Here is a 25,351-nt window from a genome sequence, read left to right as displayed (position 1 = left end):
AATTATGCCCCTTTTTAGCTCGACTATTCGAACAATAAGTAGAGCTATCCTACTCACCACAGCGTCGGAGTCGGCGTCCCACCTTGGTTAAGTTTTTTGTACCAGTCCACATTTTGACAAAGTCTTTTGAGATAAAGCTTTGAAACTTTCAACACTTGTTTATCATCATCATGGTCAGTTATAGGCAAGAGCACATAACTCCATCAAGGATTTTGGCTGAATTATGGCCCCTTTTGACTTAGAAATCTTGGTTAAGTTTTTCGTACCAGTTCATATTTTGACAAAGTCTTTTAAGATAAAGCTTTGAAACTTTCAACACTTGTTTACCATCACCATGGCCAGTTATAGGCAAGAGTACATAACTTCATCAAGGATTTTGGCTGAATTATGGCCCCTTTCGAATTAGAAATCTTGGTTAAGTTTTTCGTACCAGTTCATATTTACACAAAGTCTTTTGAGATAAAGCTTTGAAACTTTCAATACTTGTTTACCATCACCATGTCCAGTTATAGGCAAGAGCACATAACTCCATCAAGGATTTTGGCTGAATTATGGCCCTTTTTGACTTAGAAATCTGGGTTAATATTTCGTACCAGTTCATATTTTGACAAAGTCTTTTGAGATAAAGCTTTGAAACTTTCAGCACCTGTTTACCATCACCATGTCCAGTTATAGGCAAGAGTACATAACACCATCAAGGATTTTGGCTGAATTATGGCCCCTTTTGACTTAGAAATCTTGGTTAAGTTTTTCGTACCAGTTCGTATTTTTTGTAAAGTGTTTGACATATGGCTTTGAAACTTTTATCACTTGTTTAGTATAATAGTCTCTATCTGTAGGAAAGAGAACATATTAACTCTGTCATCTATTTTGGCTGAATTATGGCCCTTTTTTGACTTTGAAATTGGTTCTGTTTTCATACAAGTCCATGTTTTGTCAAAACTATTTGACATATGGCTTTTAAACTTTGAACACTTGCTTATCATTATGATTTCCATCTGTAGGCAAGAGTACATAACTATTTTGACTGAATTATGGCCCTTTTTGGACTTTGAAATTGGCTCATATATTGCCATTTAGTGTAAGACTTATCGAAATCAAAGTAATACAGGAACATTGTTTGTCTAATCTATTTATTTCTTTTGTATATCCGTGGAAATATTTTGACCCCATTCTTCAATCAATTCTTCGAATAGTCGAGCGCGCTGTCATCAGACTGCTCTTGTTCTACTTAGCAGTTTTTGGTTGAACTAAGGTTTTTGTATGTAAGCTGGTAGCTCAGTATCCACTAATGGGAATGGATTGAAACTTCACACATTTGTTCACTGTCATGATATTACGTGCAGTGAATAGGTTCAATAACTTTACTTTGCATATTTACAAAATTATGCCCCTTTTTTCAACTTAGCTGTTTTTGGTTAAATTTTTATATGTATGCTGGTATCTCAGTACCCATTCATGGAAATGGATTGAAACTTCACACACTTGTTCACTGTCATGATCTGACATGCAGTGTCACGTTCCATAACTCTACTTTGCATTTTTACAAAATTTTGCCCCTTTTTTGACTTAGTAGTTTTTGTTAAGGTTTTGTATGTAAGCTGGTATCTCAGTACCCACTAATGGGAATGGATTGAAACTTCACACACTTGTCCACTGTCATGAGCTGATAAGCACTGTGCAGGTTCCATAACCCAGTTTCGCATTTGTACAAAGTTATGCCCCTTTTTCGACTTGTATTCATTCATTTGACAAGGCTGTTGAATAGTCAAGCATTGCTGTCCTCCGACAGCTTTTGTTATTCTTACAGTCCACATTAATGACCCAATTTTTGTACCCCCCGACAACAAAGTTGTAAGGGGGGGTATACTGGTTTCAGGTTGTCTGTCTGTCCGTCTGTCCGTAGACGCAATCTTGTGCGCACCATCTCTCCTTATCCCCTTGACAGAATTTAATGAAACTTCACACAAGTGTTCAGTACCAACAGTAGTTGTGCATGGGGCATGTTAGGTTCTTTTAGAAAAAAAATTTGCAGAGTTATGGGACTTTGTTTTTTTGTTACTATACTATATACATAGACACAATCTTGTGCGCACCATCTCTCCTCATCCCCTTGACACAATTTAATGAAACTTCACACAAGTGATCAGTACCAACAGTAGTTGTGCATGGGGCATGTTAGGTTCTTTTAGAAAAAAAATTTGCAGAGTTATGGGACTTTGTTTTTTTGTTACTATACTCTATACATAGACACAATCTTGTGCGCACCATCTCTCCTCATCCCCTTGACACAATTTAATGAAACTTCACACAAGTGATCAGTACCAACAGTAGTTGTGCATGGGGCATGTTAGGTTCTTTTAGAAAGAAAATTTGCAGAGTTATGGGACTTTGTTTTTTTTGTTACTATACTCTATACATAGACACAATCTTGTACGCACCATCTCTCCTCATCCCCTCGACACAATTTAATGAAACTTCACACAAGTGATCAGTAACAACAGTAGTTGTACATGGGGCATGTTAGGTTCGTTCAGAAAAAAAATTTGCAGAGTTATGGGACTTTGTTTTTTTGTCACTATACTATATACATAGACACAATCTTGTGCGCACCATCTCTCCTCATCCCCTTGACACAGTTTAATGAAACTTCAAACAAGTGATCAGTAACAACAGTAGTTGTGCAAGGGGCATGTTAGGTTCGTTCAGCGACAAAAATTGCAGAGTTATGGGACTTTGTTTCTTGTTAACATACTATGTACATACAGTCTGCATATGCAATCTTGTGCGTGCCTAATCTACCAAACCCTTACACACAATTTAATGAAACTTCACACAAGTGATCTGTACCAACCCTAGTTGTGCATGGTGCATGTTACATTCTTTTTGATAAATATTCTGCATAGTTATGGGACTTTGTTTTTTGTTGCTATACTGTATACATACAGTCTATATACATACAGTCCACATAATTATGCAATCTTGTGTGCGTCAAATTGCAATGTACTGTGTCAGTGCATGCGGGGGGTACATTCATCACCTTTAGTGATAGCTCTAGTTAGACCTTATTATGATCTTCACCTTTAAACTTAATGCATCAAAAACAACATCTTTGGTCATATGCCAGTTTTGAAAACATAGCTTCTTGTTCAACTTAGAATTTTGTACTTAAGTTAGTATTATTTGAAAGGGTTTCAAATAGTTGAGCGCACAGTCATTAGACAGCCTTTGTAATTTCTAAACATGATTTAGCATCTGCCAAATCTGATTATGTCTCCCACCACACAGTGGTGTGGGAGACATATTGATTTACTCCAGTCTGTGTGTGTATCTGTCTGTCTGTCTGTCACAAAGCTTGTCCACACTCTTAGAGTCGAACATTTCTCATCCAATTTTCACCAAACTTAAACAAAATGTGTTTGACCATAAGAGCTCGGCTAAGTTCGATAACTAGCCAAATCGGTTCAGGCGTCTTGGAGTTATGGCCCTTGAATTACCAAAAATCGGCCTTTTTACTCTTGTCCGCACTCTAATTCAAACATTTCTCATCCAATCTTCACCGAACTTGAACAAAATGTGTTTGACCATGAGATCTCGGCCAAGTTCGATAACTAGCCAAATCTGTTTGGGCATTTTGGAGTTACGGCCCTTGAATTATCGAAAAATTGACATTTTACTCTTGTCCGCACTAGCTGAACATTTCTCATCCGATCTTCACCAAACTTGAACAAAATGTGTTTGACCATGAGGCCTTGGCCAAGTTAGATAACTAGCCAAATCGGTCTAGGCATTTTGGAGTTACGGCCCTTGAATTATCGAAAGATTGGCAGTTTTACTCTTGTCCGCACTCTAAGTCGAACATTTCTCATCCAATCTTCACCAAACTTGAACAAAATGTGTTTGACCATGAGACCTCAGCCAGGTTTGATAACTAGCCAAATTGGTCTAGGCATTTTGGAGTTACAGCACTTGAATTACCGAAAAATCTGCCTTTTTTACTCTTGTCCGCTCTCTAAATCCAACATTTCTCATCTGATCTTCACCAAACTTGAACAAAATGCGTTTGGTCATAAGACCTTAGCCAAGTTTGATAACTAGCCAAATCCACCCAAGCACTTTTGATTTATGGCCCTTGAATTACTGATTGGATCCACTCATCCAGACCATATAATTGGATCCACTCGTCTAAACCATAGATCTAAAGAAACTAGACATTTTTCATAGGGGCAGTTGTGGGAGACATGCATCTCTAGTTTTACTTGCTTTTGTTAAATTTAAAACCTCATTTATTGTTTACAGAGAAATACTTCACAGAGAAACATGAATGGGTAGATGTGCCTGAAGGGAGCACACAGGGTACAGTGGGCATTACAGACTATGCACAGGTTTGTAAACAAAATCAGTCATGTCTGTATATTTCATAGGTAACAGTCTGTTGAAAATTACAATAGAAAATTATTTAATTATTCAGTTCTATTAAACATGACATAACTTACTAGAGAGGCATTGCGGATAGCAAGATGGCATAATTTATATTTACTGATGTTAAACATTATTCTTTTTTATATGGTGCCTCCTGACAAAACTGTACATTTCATTAACTTTGAGTTTCTTTCAATGAAGATACATTATGCTCGTCTTTCACAGAAATATTTTGTCAGATAATGATTTAAATCTAGAAAATACTCATCAAATTCAGACTGTGGATGCAAAGTTGCAATCATACATGTCATATCTGGTAGGAGGGGTGTTTGAATAGTAATGCAATTGGGTCTTCTTTTTAGCTCACCTGAGCACAAAGTGCTCAGAGGTGAGCTTTTGTGATCGCCCTTTGTCCGTCGTCTTCCGTCGTCCGTCCGTCGTCAACAGTTTGACTGTTAACACTCTAGAGGTCACATTTTTGGCCCAATCTTAATGAAACTTGGTCAGAATGTTACCCTCAATAAAATCTTGGACGAGTTTGATATTGGGTCATCTGGGATCACAAACTAGGTCACCAGGTCACATCAAAGGAAAAGCTTGTTAACACTCTAGAGGTTACATTTTTGGCTCTATCTTAATGAAACTTGGTCAGAATGTTACCCTTAGTAAAATGTTGGACTGTTCGATATTTGGTCATCTGGGGTCAAAAACTAGGTCACCAGGTCAAATCAAAGGAAAAGCTTGTTAACACTGTAGAGGCCGCATTTATGACTTATCTTCATGAAACTTGGTCAGAATATTAATATTGATGATCTAAATGTCCTGTTTAATCTGGGTCTTGTAGGGTCAAAAACTAGGTCACCCAGTCAAATCAAAGTAAAAAGCTAGTTTACACTGTAGAGGCCACATTTATGACCATATCTTAATGAAACTTGGTCAAAATGTTAATCTTGATGATCTATAGCTCAAGTTCAGATCTGAGTTAGGTGGGGTCAAAAACTAGGTCACCAGGTCAAAGGAAAAGCTTGTTAACACTAGAGGCCATATTTATGACTGTATCTTCATGAAACTTGGTCAGAATGTTAAAGTAACTTAAACTTGATGATCTTTAGGTCAAGTTCAAATCTGGGTCATGTCGGGTCAAAAACTAGGTCACCGGGTCAAATCAAAGGAAAATCTAGTTAACACTTTAGAGGCCACATTTATGACCATATCTTAATGAAACCTGGTCAGAATGTTAATCTTGATGATCTTTAGGTCAAGTTTAAATCTGGGTCAGGTGGGGTCAAAAACTAGGTCACTAGGTCAAATCAAAGGAAAAGCGTGTTAACACTCTAGAGACCACATTTATGACTGTATCTTCATGAAACTTAGTCAGAATGTTAAACTTGATGATCTTTAGGTCAAGTTCGAATCTTGGTCATGTCGGGTCAAAAACTAGGTCACTGGTCAAATCAAAGGAATAGCTAGTTAACACTTTAGAGGCCACATTTATGACCATATCTTAATGAAACTTGGTCAGAATGTTAATCTTGATAATCTTTAGGTCAATAGGTCAGGTGAGCGATACAGGGCAATGAAGGCCCTCTTGTTAAAAAAATATGCTTGTTTATTTGTAATAAATGATCTGACAAGTACTCAGTACTTAGCTAAAAAGGGGGAATTATTACTGCCTAATTTTGGGGGGAGTTCTTGAATAATAGAGCAGGATTCTTTGAACAGCTTATTTTACAGGTACATCTAATTATGCGTATGCTATTATATGCCTTTGACTTTAGGAAAACTGATTTTATACTTACAGGATAAATTAGGAGAAGTGGTATATGTTCAGCTGCCAGAAAAAGGAGACAGTCTGGAAGCAGATGGTAAGCATGACACCTAACAAAATCACTTGTCGGACACTGTACTATATTAAGACATTTAAGGTAATGGACCAGTAGAGACAGTTTGTGACAATTTCTGTGTGATAAAATGATGGTTGGTAATCCTGTGTGATGACCTACTTTCCATTACATATCTCTATTTTGCAGTTTTGGTATTCTTATTTTAGTTATAGTTTAACTGCCTCATGATCTTTGGATCCTACTTAAAATGAATAAAGAGAATAAAATTGTGCTGATTTGAATGCTCATGAGCTGTCTCAAGCATAACTAAAACAAGTGATTGTATTTTAACTTGAAATAAAGGTATGTGGTGCTGAGAAGTAGTGCAGTGTACAAGAACCATAACTCTAACCTATACAGTACTGTACAGTGTTTGAGTTATTCCATTTTTGGAGTTTTCCGTGTTAGCTATTTTCATGATTTATCATAAAAATAATACAAGATTTGAAGCACGAGGACAGTTAGCATATTAATAATTATTGATCACAGATACACTTTTGTTGAAGTTTTAAACAGGACTTGGACTTCATTTAATCACTGGAGCTATATGCTTTTTTATTCACTCAAGCAGATCAAAGTTTTTTCAGTTTGGTTCTGGAAATTGTGCCAATTTATTTCTTAACAAATATTTCTTCCCTCTGCAAAAACTTGTGTCTTTTACTTGCATAATGTTAATAACTCCAATGTTTGTATGATAAGGTGAGGCAGGAGTGTTGGAAAGTGTGAAAGCAGCAAGTGACATATACAGTCCTGTCACTGGGGAAGTCACAGATGTTAACCAAGCAGTAGCTGATAACCCTAAAGCAATAAATGACAGTCCGTATGAAGATGGTATGTATAATGTTTATAAAAGTTTGATTACCAGCTTAGAAATTATTACAAACAGAAACATGATACAAATATGGGCTATCCAGATTACATGATCGGTGCACTGAAGTTCTCAGTGATGTTTCGATCGGGCTATTTGTCATGTCTTGCAGTGCACGAGTTAGTCTGCGCAACTAGCCCGACTGAAACTTGCACTCATCGGGCGAAATCGATGTACCGGGATACACAATCAAGTCCACCTAATGAACATTGCTTGAGACATGCTACAGACTGTGGAACACATGCTAGACATTGCCAAACAAATGTTGCATGTTGTAAACAAATGCTTTACATTGCTGAATACCTTGAATGATGTGCTGAATTATAAGGATCTTACATGCCTGCCTGTGTAAGACAGGTTTATCCCTACTCGAGGGACATTGTGGAAGGAAAACCTGAGCGTCTTATACAGGCAGACATGTTAGATCGTTTTTGTTGCCTATCATATTGAAAATAGATCATGGTGACAAGTAGAATAGGGTGTTTCCTGGCATTATTTTTAGCTCACCTGTCACATAGTGACAAGGTGAGCTTTTATGATCGCGCAGCGTCCGTCGTCCTTCGTCCGTCCGTGCGTTCATGCGTGCGTAAACTTTTGCTTGTGACCACTCTAGAGGTTACATTTTTCATGGGATCTTTATGAAAGTTGGTCAGAATGTTCACCTTGATGATATCTAGGTCAAGTTCGAAACTGGGTCACATGCAGTCAAAAACTAGGTCAGTAGGTCTATAAATAGAAAACAGTGTCCGACAAATTTATGATTTTACTGGTAGCCCACTGGGCTACCAGAATTTTTTTCTGGTAGCCCAGCATTTTCTTGTAGTTTCCCAGAAAATTAACCATGAAAGTACTAACTTGCTCTATCCATACCCGATTTACTGAGATGTGAGAATAAGATTAGTCTTTAACAATATTTTGTTAATAACAGAAATCTAAAAACACAAAGATAAACATTTCATTCTCTTTAATCATAATATAGAAGTACAAGTTGAAGTTAATACAACATCTTATTAAAGAAACATTTTCACACAAGTATCTCTTAGTTTACAACTTAAAAGTCTTAAAATATTAAAATTGTAAATTTCTGTCAGTATTGAGGTCAACTTGAGTATTTATACTTTCTATACCGGTAATCACAAATAATTAGATGTTCACAAAATGTATTTAAATTGCAAGTCACTGTCAATATTTACAGGTGGCAGTATCATTGATTGGTCACCCCTTCCCCACCCTAAGACCCCTGATACAACCCGGAAAAAAATTCTGACATTCTCAGGTGTTCCTTAATATCCCCACCCTACAAGACCCCTGATACAACCCTGCAATTTTTTTTTCAACTATCAAACTACTGTTTTGATAGTTGAATTTTTTTTTCAGGATTGTATCAGGGGTCTTGTAGGGTGGGAATATTAAGGAACACCTGAGAATGTCAGAATTTTTTTCAGGGTTGTATCAGGGGTCTTAGGGTGGGGAAGGGGTGACCAATCAATGATACTGCCACCTGTGTCAATATTGAGATCAACTTGAGTACTTGTACATTCTATAAACATTCTATAATCTCTAGTTAAATATTCACATAATCATGAAGTGGTATTGACCAAAGAAATCGGCATTATACAAAAGACTCGTGTAGTAAATTGACAGTGTTTATGTTTTACGTTTTTCGCACATGCTGACAGACATGTTACTAAAATGACTCATTTTACGCTGGTTCCCAGCCTTTGAACTGTCTAAACAGTTAAAGCGTGGTACCTATCATAATCAGTCGTCGGTAATGTACGAGAGAATCCAATTGAATTTAGAGATTTTGACTGGTACATCGGTCATAATTAACTATCGTTAAATCGGTCGACTTTAATTAGTCGAGCGGAGACCAGTCCACAATTGTTGGCATATTTGATATTCGTAGGCGGAGACTGCTTCTGCAGCCACCGTTGAAATTATCGATAAATGGGCGGGGTTAAAGTAATAGGACGGTTTACGACCTTTTAATCAGTACACATGGAAAGTTGTTTATTGCAAGTTACAATCAAGTAAACGACCGGATGCTGATGATTTTGTTGGGGAGTTTTGTAAAATATACAATAACCGGGCTACTGATGCTTCAAATTTATGGTTGCCCAGCGGGCTTCCGCCAGTATTTTTTTGGAAGCCCAACGAAAATTTCTGGTAGCCCGCAGGCTCCGGGCAATTGATTTGTCGGACACTGAGAAAAACCTTGTGACCTCTCTAGAGGCCATATTTTTCAATGGATCTTCATGAAAATTGGTGAGAATGTTCACCTTGATGATATCTAGGTCAAGTTTGAAACTTGGTCACATCCGGTCCAAAACTAGGTCAGTAGGTCAAATAATAGAAAAACCTTGTGACCTCTCTAGAGGTCATATTTTTCATGGGATCTGCATGAAAATTGGTCAGAATGTTCATCTTGATAATATCTAGGTCAAGTTTGAAACTGGGTCAACTGCGTTAAAAAACTAGGTCAGTAGGTCAAATAATAGAAAATCCTTGTGACCTCTCTAGGGGTCATATTTTTCATGGGATCTGCATGAAAAATGGTCAGAATGTTCATCTTGATGATATCTAGGTCAAGCTCGAAACTGGGTCATGTCCAGTCCAAAACTAGGTCAGTAGGTCAAGTGATAGAAAATCCTTCTGACCTCTGTAGAGGCCTTATTTTTCATGGGTTCTGCATGAAAATTGATCAGAATGTTCATCTTGATGATATCTAGATTAAGTTAGAAACTGGGTCAACTGTGGTCAAAAACTAGGTCAGTAGGTCAAATAATAGAAAATACTTGTGACCTCTCTAGAGGTCATATTTTTCATGGGATCTGCATGAAAATTGGTCAGAGTGTTCATCTTGATAATATCTAGGTCAAGTTTGAAACTGGGTCACATGCGGTCGTAAACTAGGTCAGTAGGTCAAATAATAAAAAACCTTGTGACCACTCTAGAGGCCATATTCTCATGGGATCTGTATGAAAGTTGGTCTGAATGTTCATCTTGATGATATCTAGGTCAAGTTTAAAACCGTGTCAACTGCGGTCAAAAACTAGGTCACTAGGTCTAAACATAGAAAAACCTTTTGACCTCTCTAGAGGCCATATTTTTTAACGGATCTTCATGAAAATTGGTGAGAATGTTCACCTTGATGATATCTAGGTCAAGTTCGAAACTGGGTCACGTGCAGTCAAAAACTAGGTCAGTAGGTCTAAAAACAGAAAAACCTTGTGACCTCTCTGGAGGCCATATTTTTCATGAGGTCTTCATGAAAATTGGTGAGAATGTTCATCTTGATGATATTTAGGTCAAGTACAAAACTGGGTCACATGCCTTTAAAAGCTAGGTCATTATATAAAATAATAGCAAAACCTTGTGACCTCTCTAGAGGCCATATTTTTCAATGGATCTTCATCAAAATTGGTCAGAATTTTTATCTTTATGATATCTAGGTCAAGTTCAGAACTAGGTCACATGAGCTCAAAAACTAGGTCACTATGTCAAATAATAGAAAAAACAACGTCATACTCAGTTCATGTGGGAACAGGTGAGCGATTCAGGACCATCATGGTCCTCTTGTTATAGTTTTGGCGTCATATTAGTGCCAGTACTACGTGATGTCAACTAAGTGCATGCTATTTTAGACAAGGTTTTTCCCTAGGGAAAGACAGCAATCTGTTCCTGGCGCATGCTAGGACAAATGGATACTTTCCCCACTAGGTAGGCAAGAAAATCCTAGTAACACAGGAGTACTGGCCATATAGGAGCAAAGTAAGGTTCGGGAAGAGTGCTATTTAATGTGACCTCAGATTTGTGGGCAGTAAGAAATAGGAAAATTTTGACAATATGATATTTTACACTTGAGGTACATGTATGGCCCATGACCTATTCAGAATTCTTTAATTTCACCTTGTTTACTCGTTTATTTAGTAGTTACATTAGATTTTGTAGCAGTCTTCATGAAACTCTCGCAGAATGCATACAGCCACAAGATCAGGGATTATTTTGATAAGGGCAAAATTGTTCCAAGGACACAAGAGTTGTGGCCCTTTGATTGTGTGGTTGTAGTCTGAACACCACTAGTTTCAGCTGTTCTTTATTTCATATAAAATCCAATCACTTTATTATGGTTTTTAGCTCGACTATTCGAAGAATAAGTAGAGCTATCCTACTCACCACGGCGTCGGCGTCGGCGTCACACCCTTGTTAAGTTTTTTGTACCAGTCCACTTTTTGACAAAATCTTTTGAGATAAAGCTTTGAAACTTTCAAGACTTGTTTACCATCACCATGTCCAGTTGTAGGCAAGAGTACATAACTCTGTCAAGCATTTTGACTGAATTATGGCCACTTTTGACTTAGAAATCTTGGTTAAGTTTTTCGTACCAGTTCATATTTTGACAAAGTCTTTTGAGATAAAGCTTTGAAACTTTCAACACTTGTTTACCATCACCATGTCCAGTTATATGCAAGAGTACATAACTCCATCTAGGATTTTGGCTGAGTTATGGCCCCTTTTTGACTTAGAAATCTTGGTTAAATTTTTTGTACCAGTCCACATTTTGACAAAGTCTTTTGAGATAAAGCTTTGAAACTTTCAACACTTGTTAACCATTACCATGTTCAGTTATGGACAAGAGTACAGAACTTCATCAAGGATTTTGGCTGAATTATGGCCCCTTTTGACATAGAAATCTTGGTTAAATTTTTCGTACCAGTTCATATTTTGTGTAAAGTGTTTGACATATGGCTTTGAAACTTTTATAACTTTTTCATTATAATAGTCTCTATCAGTAGACAAGAGTACATAACTCTGTCATCTATTTTGGCTGAATTATGGCCCTTTTTGGATTTGGAAATTGGTTCTGTTTTCGTACATGTCCATGTTTTGTCAAAATTATTTGACATATGGCTTTTAAACTTTAAACACTTGTTTATCATCATGATTTCCATCTGTAGGCAAGAGTACATAACTCTGACAACTATTTTGGCTGAATTATGGCCCTTTTTAGCTCATCTGATTTTTTGAAAAAAAATGATGAGTTATTGTCATCACTTGAGCGGTTGTCGGCGTCGGCGTCTGCGTCAGCGTTGCCTGGTTAAGTTTTATGTTTAGGTCAGCTTTTCTCCTAAACTATCAAAGCTATTGCTTTGAAACTTGGAAGACTTGTTCACCATCATAAGCTGACCCTGTATAGCAAGAAACATAACTCCATCTTGCTTTTTGCAAGATTTATGGCCCCTTTTGTACTTAGAAAATATCAGATTTCTTGGTTAAGTTTTATGTTTAGGTCAACTTTTCTCCTAAACTATCAAAGCTATTGCTTTGAAACTTGGAATACTTGTTCACCATCATAAGCTGACCCTGTACAGCAAGAAACATAACTCCATCTTGCTTTTTGCAAGAATTATTGCCCCTTTTGGACTTAAAAAATCTGTTTTCTTGGTTAAGTTTTATGTTTAGGTCAGCTTTTATCCTAAACTATCAAAGCTATTGCTTTAAAACTTGCAACACTTGTTCACCATCATAAGCTGACCCTGTACAGCAAGAAACATAACTCCATCCTGCTTTTTGCAAGATTTATGGCCCCTTTTGGACTTAGAAAATATCAGATTTCTTGGTTAAGTTTTATGTTTAGGTCAACTTTTTCTCTTAAACTATCAAAGCTATTGCTTTGAAACTTGCAACACTTGTTCACCATCATAAGCTGACCCTGTACAGCAAGCAACATAACTCCATCCTGCTTTTTGCAATAATTATTGCCCCTTTTGGACTTAGAAAATCATTTTCTTGGTTGAGTATTATGTTTAAGGCAACTTTTCTCATAAACTATCAAAGCTATTGCTTTAAAACTTGCAACAGTTTTTCACCATCATAAGTGGACACTGTACATCAAGAAACATAACTCTATCCTGCTTTTTGCAAGAATGATGGCCATTTTTAGACTTAGAAAATCATGGGTAGGACAATATTTCTATTATACAAAAAAAATCAGATGAGCGTCAGCACCCGCAAGGCGGTGCTCTTGTTGAACTTTGAAATTTGTTCTGGTTTTCTTTCAAGTCAGCATTCTGTCAGAACTATTTGAACTGTGGCTTTGAAACTTTTAACACTGGTTTATCAATATGATATCCATCTGTAGGCGAGAGTACATAACTCTGTCAACTATTTTGACTGAATTATGGCCCTTTTTGGACTTGGAAATTTGTTAAATTTTTCATAGAAGTCCATATTTTGCCTAACATATAACATAACATATTTGCCATCATGGTCACACATTGCCATTTAGCGCAAGACCATTTGATTAAATCAAAATTCACAAGTACAGGAATATTTTTGTGTTTAATCAATTTTTTTATTTTTTTCTGAAAATCTATGGTAATATTTTGACCCCATTCTTCAGTCAATTTTTCGAATAGTCGAGCACGCTGTCATCCGTTGTTGGCAAGTAACTGCCAACTTCCCTACATGAATGAGGTGGAGGACAAATGATTTCAGTGCAGTGTTCTTTATCAAATCATCATATGAACATAAGCCTTGCCCGAACCTGTGATCTGTAGATCTGCGCTTTCCCTATTGAGCTAAATGGGCGAGCTTTTCCTTTTGTATATTTGTTGATTGTCTTGTATAAATGTATTTTATGAAATAAGTATGTTTAATAAGAGACCCTATAAAAACCATTCCAGTCAGTGCATTATTGTCAGCATGCACGTTATTTTACTGGTCTGTAAATATGGGTTCTTTTCTTGAAATGGCAAGTTCTAAATGATCACGCTGCCAAAATGTCAGTAAGAATTCTAATGCCATTTTTAGCTCACCTGAGCCAAAGGCTCATGGTGAGCTTTTGTGACCACTCAATGTCTGGCGTCCGGCGTGCGTCGTCCGTACGTCAACATTTCCTAAAAAAATCTTCTTCTTGAAAACCACTGGGCAGAATTACACCAAACTTCACAGGAATGATCCTTGGGTGGCCCCCTTTCAAAATTATTCAAAGAATTGAATTCCATGCAGAACTCGGGTTGCCATGGCAACCGAAAGGAAAAACTTATAAAATCTTCTTGTTCAAAACCACAGGGCCTAGGGCTTTGATATTTGGTGTGTAGCATCATCTAGTGGTCCTCTACCAAGATTGTTCAAATTATCCCCCTAGGGTCAAATATGGCCCCACCACGGGGGTCACATGGTTTATATAGACTTACATAGGGAAAACTTTGAAAATCTTCTTGTACAAAACCACATGGCCTAGGGCTTTGATATTTGGTATGTAGCAACATCTAGTGGTCTTCTACCAAGATTGTTCAAATTATCTCCCTGGGGTCAAAAAGGCCCCGCCCGGGGGAGGGGGGGGGTCACATGGTTTATATTGACTTATATAGGGAAAACTTTGAAAATCTTCTTGTACAAAACCACATGGCCTAGGGCTTTGATATTTGGTATGTAGCATCATCTAGTGGTCCTCTACCAAGTTTGTTCCAATTATCCCCCTAAGGTCAAATATGGCCCCGCCCTGGGGGTCACAAGTTTTACATAGACTTATATAGGACACAGCCTTGAAATTTTGATGACATACACAGTTTTGCACATAAATCGTAAAACTGAATTTCATTGACCATGAATGGGACCTACTGATTTTCTTAATATTTTATCATCAATTTGACATTTGAAACATGTAGCTCATATTACTCAGGTGAGCGATCCAGGGTCATCATGACCCTCTTGTTTTTTCTTCTGGAAGGTGAAATGCATATAATTCTAACAGAACAATTTTGTTGACAATATATAAATTTAGTTTTACTCTTTCATTTTATAGGCTGGTTATTCAAGTTGACCCTGTCATCACCGAGTGAGCTTGAAAATTTAATGAATGAAGAAAGCTACGAAGAATATCTGAAAACTTGTGATTGATGCATTAATATATTATTGATTGATGCATTAATATACTATCTGTTTTGCAGTATTTACTATGTAAATTGTGTGAGAGTCCTGCTTTGAAAGGAAGGTTGTTTTTAACTCACCTGTCACGAAGTGACAAGGTGAGCTACTGTGACCGCTTGATGTCCATCGTGCGTAGTGTGTCGTCCGTCAACAATTTCTAAAAAAATCTTCTTCTTGAAAACCACTGGGCAGAATTACACCAAACTTCACAAGAATGAAACTTGGGTGGCCCCCTTTCAAAATTATTCAAAGAATTGAATTCCATGCGGAACTCTGGTTGCCATGGCAACTGAAAGAAGAAACTTTAAAAATCTTCTTCTCAAAAAGCAGAAGCCCTAGAGCTTAGATATTTGGTGTGAAGCATTGCCTAGTGGACCTCTACCAAATTTGTTCAAATCATGACCCTGGGGTCAAAATTGACCCCACCCCAGGGGTCACTCGATTTTACATAGGAAAATCTTCAAAAATCTTCTCAAAAACCAGAAGCCCTAGAGCTTAGATATTTGACATGTAGCATTGCCTAGTGGACCTCTACTGAAATTGTTCAAATCATGACCCTGGGGTCAAAATTGACCCCGCCCCAGGGGTCACTTGATTTTACATAGGAAAATCTTCAAAAAATTTCAAAAAATAAACCAGAAGGCCTAGAGCTTAGATACTTCACATGTAGCATTGCCTAGTGGACCTCTTCAAAATTTATTCAAATCATGGCCCCAGGGGTCAAAATTGACCCTGCCCCAGGGGTCACTTGATTTTACATAGGAAAATCTTCAAAAAAATTCTAGAAATAAACCAGAAGGCCTAGAGCTTAGATATTTGACATGTAGCATTGCCTAGTGGACCTCTACAAAAAAGTTTCAAATCATGACCCCTGTGTCAAAATTGACCCCGCCCCAGGGGTCACTTGATTTTACATAGGAAAATCTTCAAAAAATTTCTAAAAATAAACCAGAAGGCCTAGAGCTTAGATATTTGACATGTAGCATTGCCTAGTGGACCTCTACAAAATTTGTTCAAATCTTGAACCCCCCAGCATCAAATTGACCCAGCCCCAGGGGTTACTTGATTGAACACAGGGAAATCTTCATAAATTTGCTTAAAATAAACCAGAAGGCCTAGATCTTAGATATTTGATATGTAACATTGCCTAATAGACTTCTACAAACTTTGTTCAAATTATGACCCTGGGGTAAAATTGGCCCCGCCCCAGACGTTACTTGATTGTACATCAGAAAATCTTCCAAAAAATTTCTAAAAATCATCAGTTTGACATTTGAAACATGTAGCTTATATTACTCAGGTGAGCGATCCAGGGTCATAATGACCCTCTTGTTTGTTGTATGGATACTGTATTTTAATACCTGTTTACCATACAATGTGTTTCATTACTGATATATCAGGTATAAAAATGTATGTATTGAATGATTACTCTTGTTGATGTGTATTGCCTAACCAAGTAAAAGATATCTATTGATGAGATGTATAGCTTAGATAATAAAGGAAAGTAATCATATGTATGACAATTCTTAGTGTAAATACATACATAGCTAACTATATTACATATTATTGTACCCCCGACAACAAAGTTGTAAGGAGGGGTATACTGGTTTCAGGTTGTCTGTCTGTCTGTCCGTCTGTCCGTAGACGCAATCTTGTGTGCACCATCTCTCCTTATCCCCTTGACAGAATTTAATGAAACTTCACACAAGTGATCAGTACCAACAGTAGTTGTGCATGGGACATGTTAGGTTCTTTTAGAAAAAAAATTGCAGAGTTATGGGACTTTGTTTTTTTGTTACTATAGGAGAGATCGCCATTACGTCACGCATAAATACCTGTTTATCTGGTGGTGGGTAAAACAAATGTTTTTACACCGTTTGTGTATGGGATCTGAATTTTTAATTTTTAATAACTTTTTCGCTCATTTATGGATTTTAAAAATTAAAAAAGTTTTGGAATGCTTAGGATTTTCATATTTTCCCATTTAAATATCTTTTTAAAATGAATATCCGTTTTAAATGACATAAGATTTTAATAGCGGCGTAGCGATCCTCCAAACATTTTGAAAAAACACTGTAAGTTAAGCGTTCATAATTAATCCATTTAATTTCGAATTTATAATCAAAAGTAATCAATAAATTGCTTGTTTTATACACTTTCCGTTGATCATAAAATTATTGATATTATTTGTGTTTTAAGAAAGTTTAAGCCGTTAGAAAGACATCACTGTTTACAAAAAACATGGACGCTCGGCGTCGGCCCACCCGGTCTTTGTCTTATCAGTTCTAAAAATAGAAAATACAATGGATTTGTTTACAAACACGATCACTCCTATACTATATACACAGACACAATCTTGTGCGCACCATCTCTCCTCATCCCCTTGACACAATTTAATGAAACTTCACACAAGTGATCAGTAACAAAAGTAGTTATGCATGGGGCATCTTAGGTTCTTTCAGAAAAAAAATTTGCAGAGTAATGGGACTCTGTTTTTTTGTTATTATACTATATACATAGACACAATCTTGTGTGCACCATCTCTCCTCATTCCCTTGACACAATTTAATGAAACTTAACACAAGTGATCAGTAACAACAGTAGTTGTGCATGGGGCATGTTAGGTTCTTTCAGCGACAAAAATTGCAGAGTTATGGGACTTTGTTTCTTGTTAACATACTATGTACATACAGTCTGCATATGCAATCTTGTGCGTGCCTAATCTACCAAACCCTTACACACAATTTAATGAAACTTCACACAAGTGATCTGTACCAACCCTAGTTGTGCATGGTGCATGTTACATTCTTTTAGATAAATATTCTGCATAGTTATGGGACTTTGTTTTTTGTTACTATACTGTATACATACAGTCTATATACATACAGTCCACATAATTATGCTATCTTGTGTGCGTCAAATTGCAATGTACTGTGTCAGTGCATGCTGGGGGTACATTCATCACCTTTAGTGATAGCTCTAGTTATCTCAGGATTATGTTTCTTCCAGTTTTGTACATGTGATACAGATCTTGATTATGTAGTCATTTCAAATGATGTTTCTGTCTCACATAAAAGGTGTAAACATTGTCTTGTTAGGATAAAGAATGGTAGTGCTAAGAAATACAGATGAAATAATGGTCTTGTAAACAGTTTGTAAAATTGTTATGTGTGAGTTGTTTTTCCATAGAAATACTTATAAAATAACTGGTGCAATGCTGCTCTATCACACTTGTATAGATATATAAGCCTGCTTTGTTACTTTGTATTAATGGCTAGTTAATTCTTACTACAGTTCTAAACTTTTTTTACAGCCCTTTTAAAGATGTTAGATTTAGAATCTGTAACATAACTTAAAATTTGGTGGATAATTGATTGTTTCGTTGATATACAATGTATATATTTTGTTATGAATGACCAGCTTCATTGGAAAGAGCTGTAATGTATCTGATAATCATTGATTTTGTTTTCATTTTCTTTCCGTTTAATTGGCAGTAAATCCAACCATATATTATGGGTAATAATAATTAAAATTCTTTGTTGACCTTGGTGTGTAAGACATCATGCCATGTCAGATATAACATATATTCCTGGACAGTGAATGCAGGACCATATCAACTGAACTATGCACGTATATGACCTTAAATAATCAAAAATGTGTAGCAGTCTGTTTGATTGACATTCCGAAAGAGACTTTTTCCTAATGTAAAGTCCCACCTATGTTTTCATGTGGAATTACAACTCTCTTGTGGGAATGGAATATGATCAGGAAACTGAAATGTGTTTGTTGTACAGAATTAGTTGCTTTGCAGAAGTTCATGTACTATAGTATATTGTCTAATTGGAAAGGAAGTTACCTCCCTTTTCAAAGAAGTTAATTAACTGTAGTATTGTCTCATTGGAAAGAAAGTTACCTCCCTTTGTAAGGAGGTATTTGTTTCTTGTAGGAATTTGTAGCACATTTAGTTATTATGTCTCCCACCACACAGTGATGTGGGAGACATATTGATTTATTCCAGTCTGTCTGTGTGTGTGTCCGTCACAAAGCTTGTCCGCACTCTAAGTCGAACATTTCTCATCCGATTTTCACCGAACTTAAACAAAATGTGTTTGACCATAAGACCTCGGCCAAGTTCGATAACTAACCAAATCGGTCCAGGCGTCTTGGGGTTATGGAACTTGAATTACCAAAAATCGGCCTTTTTACTCTTGTCCACACTCTACTTCAAACATTTTTCATCCGATCTTCACCAAACTTGAACAAAATGTGTTTAACTATAAGACCTCGTCCAAGTTCGATAACTAGCCAAATCGGTCCAGGCATTTTGGGGTTACGGCCCTTGAATTATCGAAAAATCGGCCTTTTTACTCTTGTCCAAACTTGAACAAAATGTGTTTGACCATGAGACCTCGACCAGGTTTGACAACTAGCCAAATCAGTCTAGGCATTTTGGAGTTACGTCCCTTGAATTACCGAAAAATCCGCCTTTATACAATTGTCCGCTCTCTAAATCGAACATTTCTCATCCGATCTTCACCAAACTTGAACAAAATGCGTTTGGCCATAAGACCTTAGCCAAGTTCCATAACTAGCCAAATCCGCCAAGACACTTGATTTATGGCCCTTGAATTACTGATTGGATCCACTCATCCAGACCATCTAATTGGATCAACTCGTCTTAACCATCTAGAGAAACTAGGCATTTTTCATAGGGGCAGTTGTGGGAGACATGCGCTTTTCTCAAAAGCATCTCTGGTACTAAATATGATTTGCTTTATCAGAATATTTAATATTTTGGGTTGTATATTATGATTTAATTGGCATTATCTGTATTTGGAATGTTACATCATTTATAATAACACTGGTGTAGTTTAATCTATGAATCTCAAAAAATACTGCAAGATTTTCTCGCTCAGTTCCTTGCAGGTTTTTTGTTATGATCTCAGACGTGATTTTTTTCTAGCATAGACCTCTCGGCTTTTGTTTACAGTACTTGCTTATTTTTGCCTTTATGTCAAATCCCTTATTTCAGGTGTTAACACATTTAAATAAGCTAATCAGTTGTATACTTCTTATGGTTGTAAAAGGAGGCATTAAGTAATTTAAACATTTTATTTTTCCCCTATTAATTAGATATAAACTTTTAGCCATATTATGGTTTTCTTTTAAGGTATCCAATCCACAAATAGATAATATTTTGATGCCTGGTGACCCCATGTAGAGTTGTAAATAAGATGACCATAACAATATGCACGAATCACTACAGTCATGTTTTTTGACTGCGAAATGATAATTTTTACACTGTAATTGGATTTCTTTTTAAGTATCATCGAAAACTGTAAAGTAAAAAAAATAAAAATTCTATAACATATTTTGTCATGTAATTTATATTTTCGTCTTCAGTAGAAGATACACTTGCAAATGATACCAAAATTATATGAGCTTACCCGGCATCAGTATTTTATATATTTTGATAGCAGTGTTTATAGAACTTGCTTAATTGTGGATTATAAGAAATATAAAAGATTATAAGAGTTTTATGAAATTTTCAGTTGATAAACATGTTTTTATACATTCACTTCATTTGCAGTGAATAATACATGTAGGTTATGGTAGCTGTAAATACTTGCTACACAAGAAATATTCAATGTATGTCTGTTTGAATATCAAACTTCATTAAGTGTCATATAGTGTAGCATCAATGAGGCGTTTTGTTACAGAAATCTTTTTATAGTTATGTTTATTTCATGTAGGTATTTGACTATTTGTTATCTGAGTATGACTGACAGAATTTTTGTTTTTCTCAAGACATGATTATGTGGGAGATTTTTATTTGATAGATCACAAACGAATTTGATGTTATTTTATGTTGCCTTTAATTCAATGTCACTAAAAGCTGTAACTGTAATGAACCATTTATTGTTCATATTGTGTATTCTACACACGAATATGCTATACCATAAAAATGTTAAGAATACATTTTTATTTGGCCGAAACACACAGTTAAAATTTTGTGCAGGTAATGTCCCATCAGCATCTGATCAGCTGGTTTAAACTGTAAATATGGCTTAAATGCTCCTGAAATTATATATTATTTGAAACAGTTGAAGCACGACTACAGGCATCTAAATCATACAAAGTGAAATCTGTTCATGTACATTTTATGTACATGAGTACCTGCCTGCGTCCACCTTCAGTTTTGAAGCTGGAAACAACACCTATAATTATATATAATTATTATTCATATAATAATCTTTAATTAATTGCAGCATTAACCCTTAGCCTGCTGGCGGCAAGTGATTCTGCCTTTGCGACCAGTGCAGACCAAGATCAGCCTGCACATCTGTGCAGTCTGATCATGGTCTGCACTGTTCGCTATTCAGTCAGTAAATTTTCAGTGAACATCCCTTCGAATAATAAATGGTTTTGCCCAAATTGAATGATGGACCAGTTTATTTTAGAAATTTAATAGGATAAGGGTTAATTAATTGCAGCATTAAGTAGATAAATGTGGATTTGATATATAGCCTGGTTAAACTTATTAGAGCTCTTCTGCACCCACTCCCTGTCAAAAACCAATCTTTTCTGCCGGCACAACCGCTCCCGCATATATCAGAAATGGAACTTTGTCATTTTCTTCATCAGTTCAGGCTCCAACTATTGAACATGATTGACTGCATTCATAAAAAAAAGTGCTTCTAGTTCCAACTAATCATTTTCAGAATTTTTCTTATTTATTTATAATGATGTGAAAATTACACTCTTCACGTGTGTGAAAAATGTGACACAAGATGTCTGAAGAATAGGTACATATTAATATTTTCTGTAAATATGTAGAGCATACAGTTGTGATAACTGTATTTGTATGAAGAATACAGAGGATGAAAAAAAAAATGGTTTTACATAGCTGTTATAATGTGTATGAAAGATATATGAATTTTACTTTGTTTGCATCTGTTTTTCTTTCTTTTTTTGTAAACTAAAGATTGTTATGATTTTTTTATACTCACATACAAAGGTCATAGCATGCTGATTTTTGGGATTATGGTGAATAAACATGAACTTATGCACAAAATGTTTCTTTTATTTTACCACGACCACAAGGGAGATTTGAAAACCATATACATTGAGAAGTGGTTCTAAACTCACTTGTGCACAAAGTGCTGGAAGAGAGATATTGATTGTAAACACACAGGGTCTTTTAACCTGTGTTTTAAGTTTTACTGTTAACACATTTGAGGTTGTTATAATGGCCAACTTTAAATTAGGTTTAGTCAGAATGTTTGTCTCAGTATAACTTTTTATAGTATAGACAAAATTAATACTTAGTTAAACAAGGTCACTTGTTCATATAAAAACCTTTGTAAGCGCCCAAGAGGCCACAATTTCTATCTGATCTTCATGGAACATGGTGAGAATATTTTTCTTTGTGGTTCTGGGATGATCTGTGTATGAAAAGAATTGGAACCACTGCCTTACCCTTGCATGATCATAAGAGGCGACTAATAGGGTCTTAACACTTGGTTTTGCTGTAACTCAGTGCTTCCAGCAGATATGCAAATTTTGATTCCATACCTTTTGTTTTTATTTCGATGTAAATGAGATATGAAACCAAAATTTGTAGTCCTGTTTGGCACCATATAAGCTATACTGTGTTGGTGCGCCGAAAAACCAAAATAAAATAAATAAATTAAATTTATGTCAAACCTGAAATTGGGTCATTTATGTTAAAAAAACTAGGTCACTATGTGAAATCATTGAAACGCCTGTAGAGAATGTTTGTCTGTTTGAATGTTATGTCAAGATTAAAATTGGGTCCTATTGCATCAAAACTAAGTCACTAGGTTTAAATCATAAGAAAATTTGGTTAACACTCGAAAGCCATTCTTTCCTGGCTGATCTACACAAAACTAGATTCATTTCAAATGAGATCGAGGCCAATTTCCAAAACTTTATTATCTTGAGTAAAACACTGGTCCACTAAATCAAAGATAAGAAAACCAAGCAAAACAAATTCTACATGAAGCCTGATCATAATGTTGTCTTGATTAAATCTAGGTAAATTTGAAACTAGGTCATTATTTCAAATTATAGAAATACCTTGTTAACACTATAGGTCACGTTTTCTACAATTATCTACATGAAACCTGGCTTTATTACATCTTGTTCATTTTAGCTCATCTGATTTTTGGGGAAAAATGATGAATTATTGTCATCACTTGATCGGCGTTGGCGTTGCCTGGTTAAGTTTTATGTTTAGGTCAGCTTTTCTCCTAAACTATCAAAGCTATTGCTTTAAAACTTGAAACACTTGTTCACCATCAATAGCTGACACTGTACAGCAAGAAACATAACTCCATCCTGCTTTTTGCAAGAATTATGACCCCTTTTTGCTCGGCAATATATGACCTTTTTGTGTCGATTCGCCGTAAAACCCAACTCACTCACTCACTCACTCACTGACCCCTTTTGGACTTGGAAAGTACCAGATTTCTTGGTTAAGTTTTGCGTTTAGATCAACTTTTCTCCTTAACGGTCAAAGTTATTGCTTTAAAACTTGAAGCAGTTATTCGCCATTAAAATCTGACTCTGCGCAGGAAGTACCGTAACTCTGCATTGCTTTTTGCAAGAGTTATGGCCCCTTATGGACTTGGAAAATATCATAAAAACACACGGGTAGGACAATATTTCTATTATACAGAGACAGAAAAATCAGATGAGCGTCTGCAACCGCAAGGCGGTGCTCTTGTTCGAAACAGGTTCATTTTGGGGTTAGAAAGTAGGTCAGATGAGCCATTTTGTAAGTGTTTAGGTTTGAGTTGACTTTAGCACAAAGTACCCGGTGAGGTTTAAGGATTGTTGGATGTTTGGCGTCTGGCTTTCGTCAACAAATTCTTTAAAGAACATCTCCTAAACCACCTCGCCAATTTAACAAAACATAAGATATTTCTTGGGTGGTTCCTTTTCGGATTCTTTCAAATCTAGGTCATCCATGCAGAAGTCTGGTTACCATGGCAACGGTAGAAGACACCTCATATTTCTTTTCTGAAACTGCTGGCCTGATTTCAAAATGTAGCTTGTTAACTCTACCAATTGCCTTCAAATCAAATTGTTTGGTCTATCATCTATTCGTGGCAGCTTCAACAGTAAATATATATTCCTTCATTTCATAAAAATGTGAAACAAAGATTGTTATGATTTTTTATGCTCACATACAAAGGTCATAGCATGTTTATGTTCTAACTGAATTTTGAGATAATGGTGAATAAACATGAAATCATGCACAAAATGTTTTTTTTTATTATACCACGACCATAAGGGAGATTTGAAAACCAAATACATTGAGAACTGGTTATAAAATCACCTGTTCACAAAGTGCTGAAAGAGAGATATTGATTGTAATCACCCAGGGTCTTTTAACATGTGTTTTAATTTTAACTGTTGACTCATTTGAGGTTGCTATAATGGCCAAGCTTAAATTGAGCTTAGTCAGAATGCTTGCCTCAGTATAACTTTGGATAGACTTGATACTTAGTTTAACAAGGTCAGTTGTTCATATGATATAAAAACATTTGTAAGCGCCCAAGAGGCCACATTTTCCATCTGGTCTTCATGGAACATGGTGAGAATGCTTGTCCTTATAAAATCTATGTCAAGCCTGAAATTGGCAATGGGTCATTTATGTTAAAAAAAACTAGGTCACTATGTGAAATCACTGTAAAACTTGTGGAGAATGTTTGTCTTTATGAAATCTAAGTCAAGATTAAAATTGGGTCGTCTAGGATCAAAACTAAGACAATAGGTTTAAATAATAAAATTTGTTTAACACTCGAAAGCCATTCTTTCCTGGCTGATCTACACAAAACTTGGTGGCAGATCCATTTCAAATGAGTTCGAGGCCAATTTCCAAAACTTGATTTTAATATCTTGAGTAAAACACTGGTCCACTAAATCAAACATAAGAAAACCTTGCAAAAAGAAAGTCTACAAGAAACGTGATCAGAATGTTGTCTTGATTAAATCTAGGTAAATTTGAAACTAGGTCATTATTTCAAATTATAGAAATACCTTGTTAACACTCTATAGGCCACATTTTCTACCCATTATCTACATGAAACCTGACTTTATTACATCCAGTTCATTTTTCGAAACTGGTTCATTTTGGGGTTAGAAAGTAGGTCAGATGAGCCGTTTTGTAGTTGTTTAGGTTTCAGTTGACTTTAGCACAAAGTACTCGGTG

General features: G+C 36.1%; 1 protein-coding gene across 1 annotated transcript in view; it reads left to right on the top strand.

Moving 5' to 3' along the window:
- LOC123549326 (glycine cleavage system H protein, mitochondrial-like) overlaps positions 1 to 22,810 on the top strand; it is a 32,773-nt gene extending 9,963 nt beyond the window's left edge. The window contains exons 2-5 of the mRNA XM_045337330.2: positions 4,300 to 4,385; positions 6,224 to 6,287; positions 7,005 to 7,136; positions 14,987 to 22,810. Of these exons, the coding sequence (XP_045193265.2) occupies positions 4,300 to 4,385; positions 6,224 to 6,287; positions 7,005 to 7,136; positions 14,987 to 15,081 (377 nt within the window). The 3' untranslated portion in view covers positions 15,082 to 22,810. The remainder of the gene's footprint in view (positions 1 to 4,299; positions 4,386 to 6,223; positions 6,288 to 7,004; positions 7,137 to 14,986) is intronic.
- Positions 22,811 to 25,351: the final 2,541 nt, after the last annotated feature.

Source organism: Mercenaria mercenaria, chromosome 6 (assembly GCF_021730395.1).
Source record: "Mercenaria mercenaria strain notata chromosome 6, MADL_Memer_1, whole genome shotgun sequence".
In the NCBI taxonomy this organism is placed as follows: domain Eukaryota; kingdom Metazoa; phylum Mollusca; class Bivalvia; order Venerida; family Veneridae; genus Mercenaria; species Mercenaria mercenaria.
This window is presented reverse-complemented; position numbering and strand designations above follow the sequence as displayed.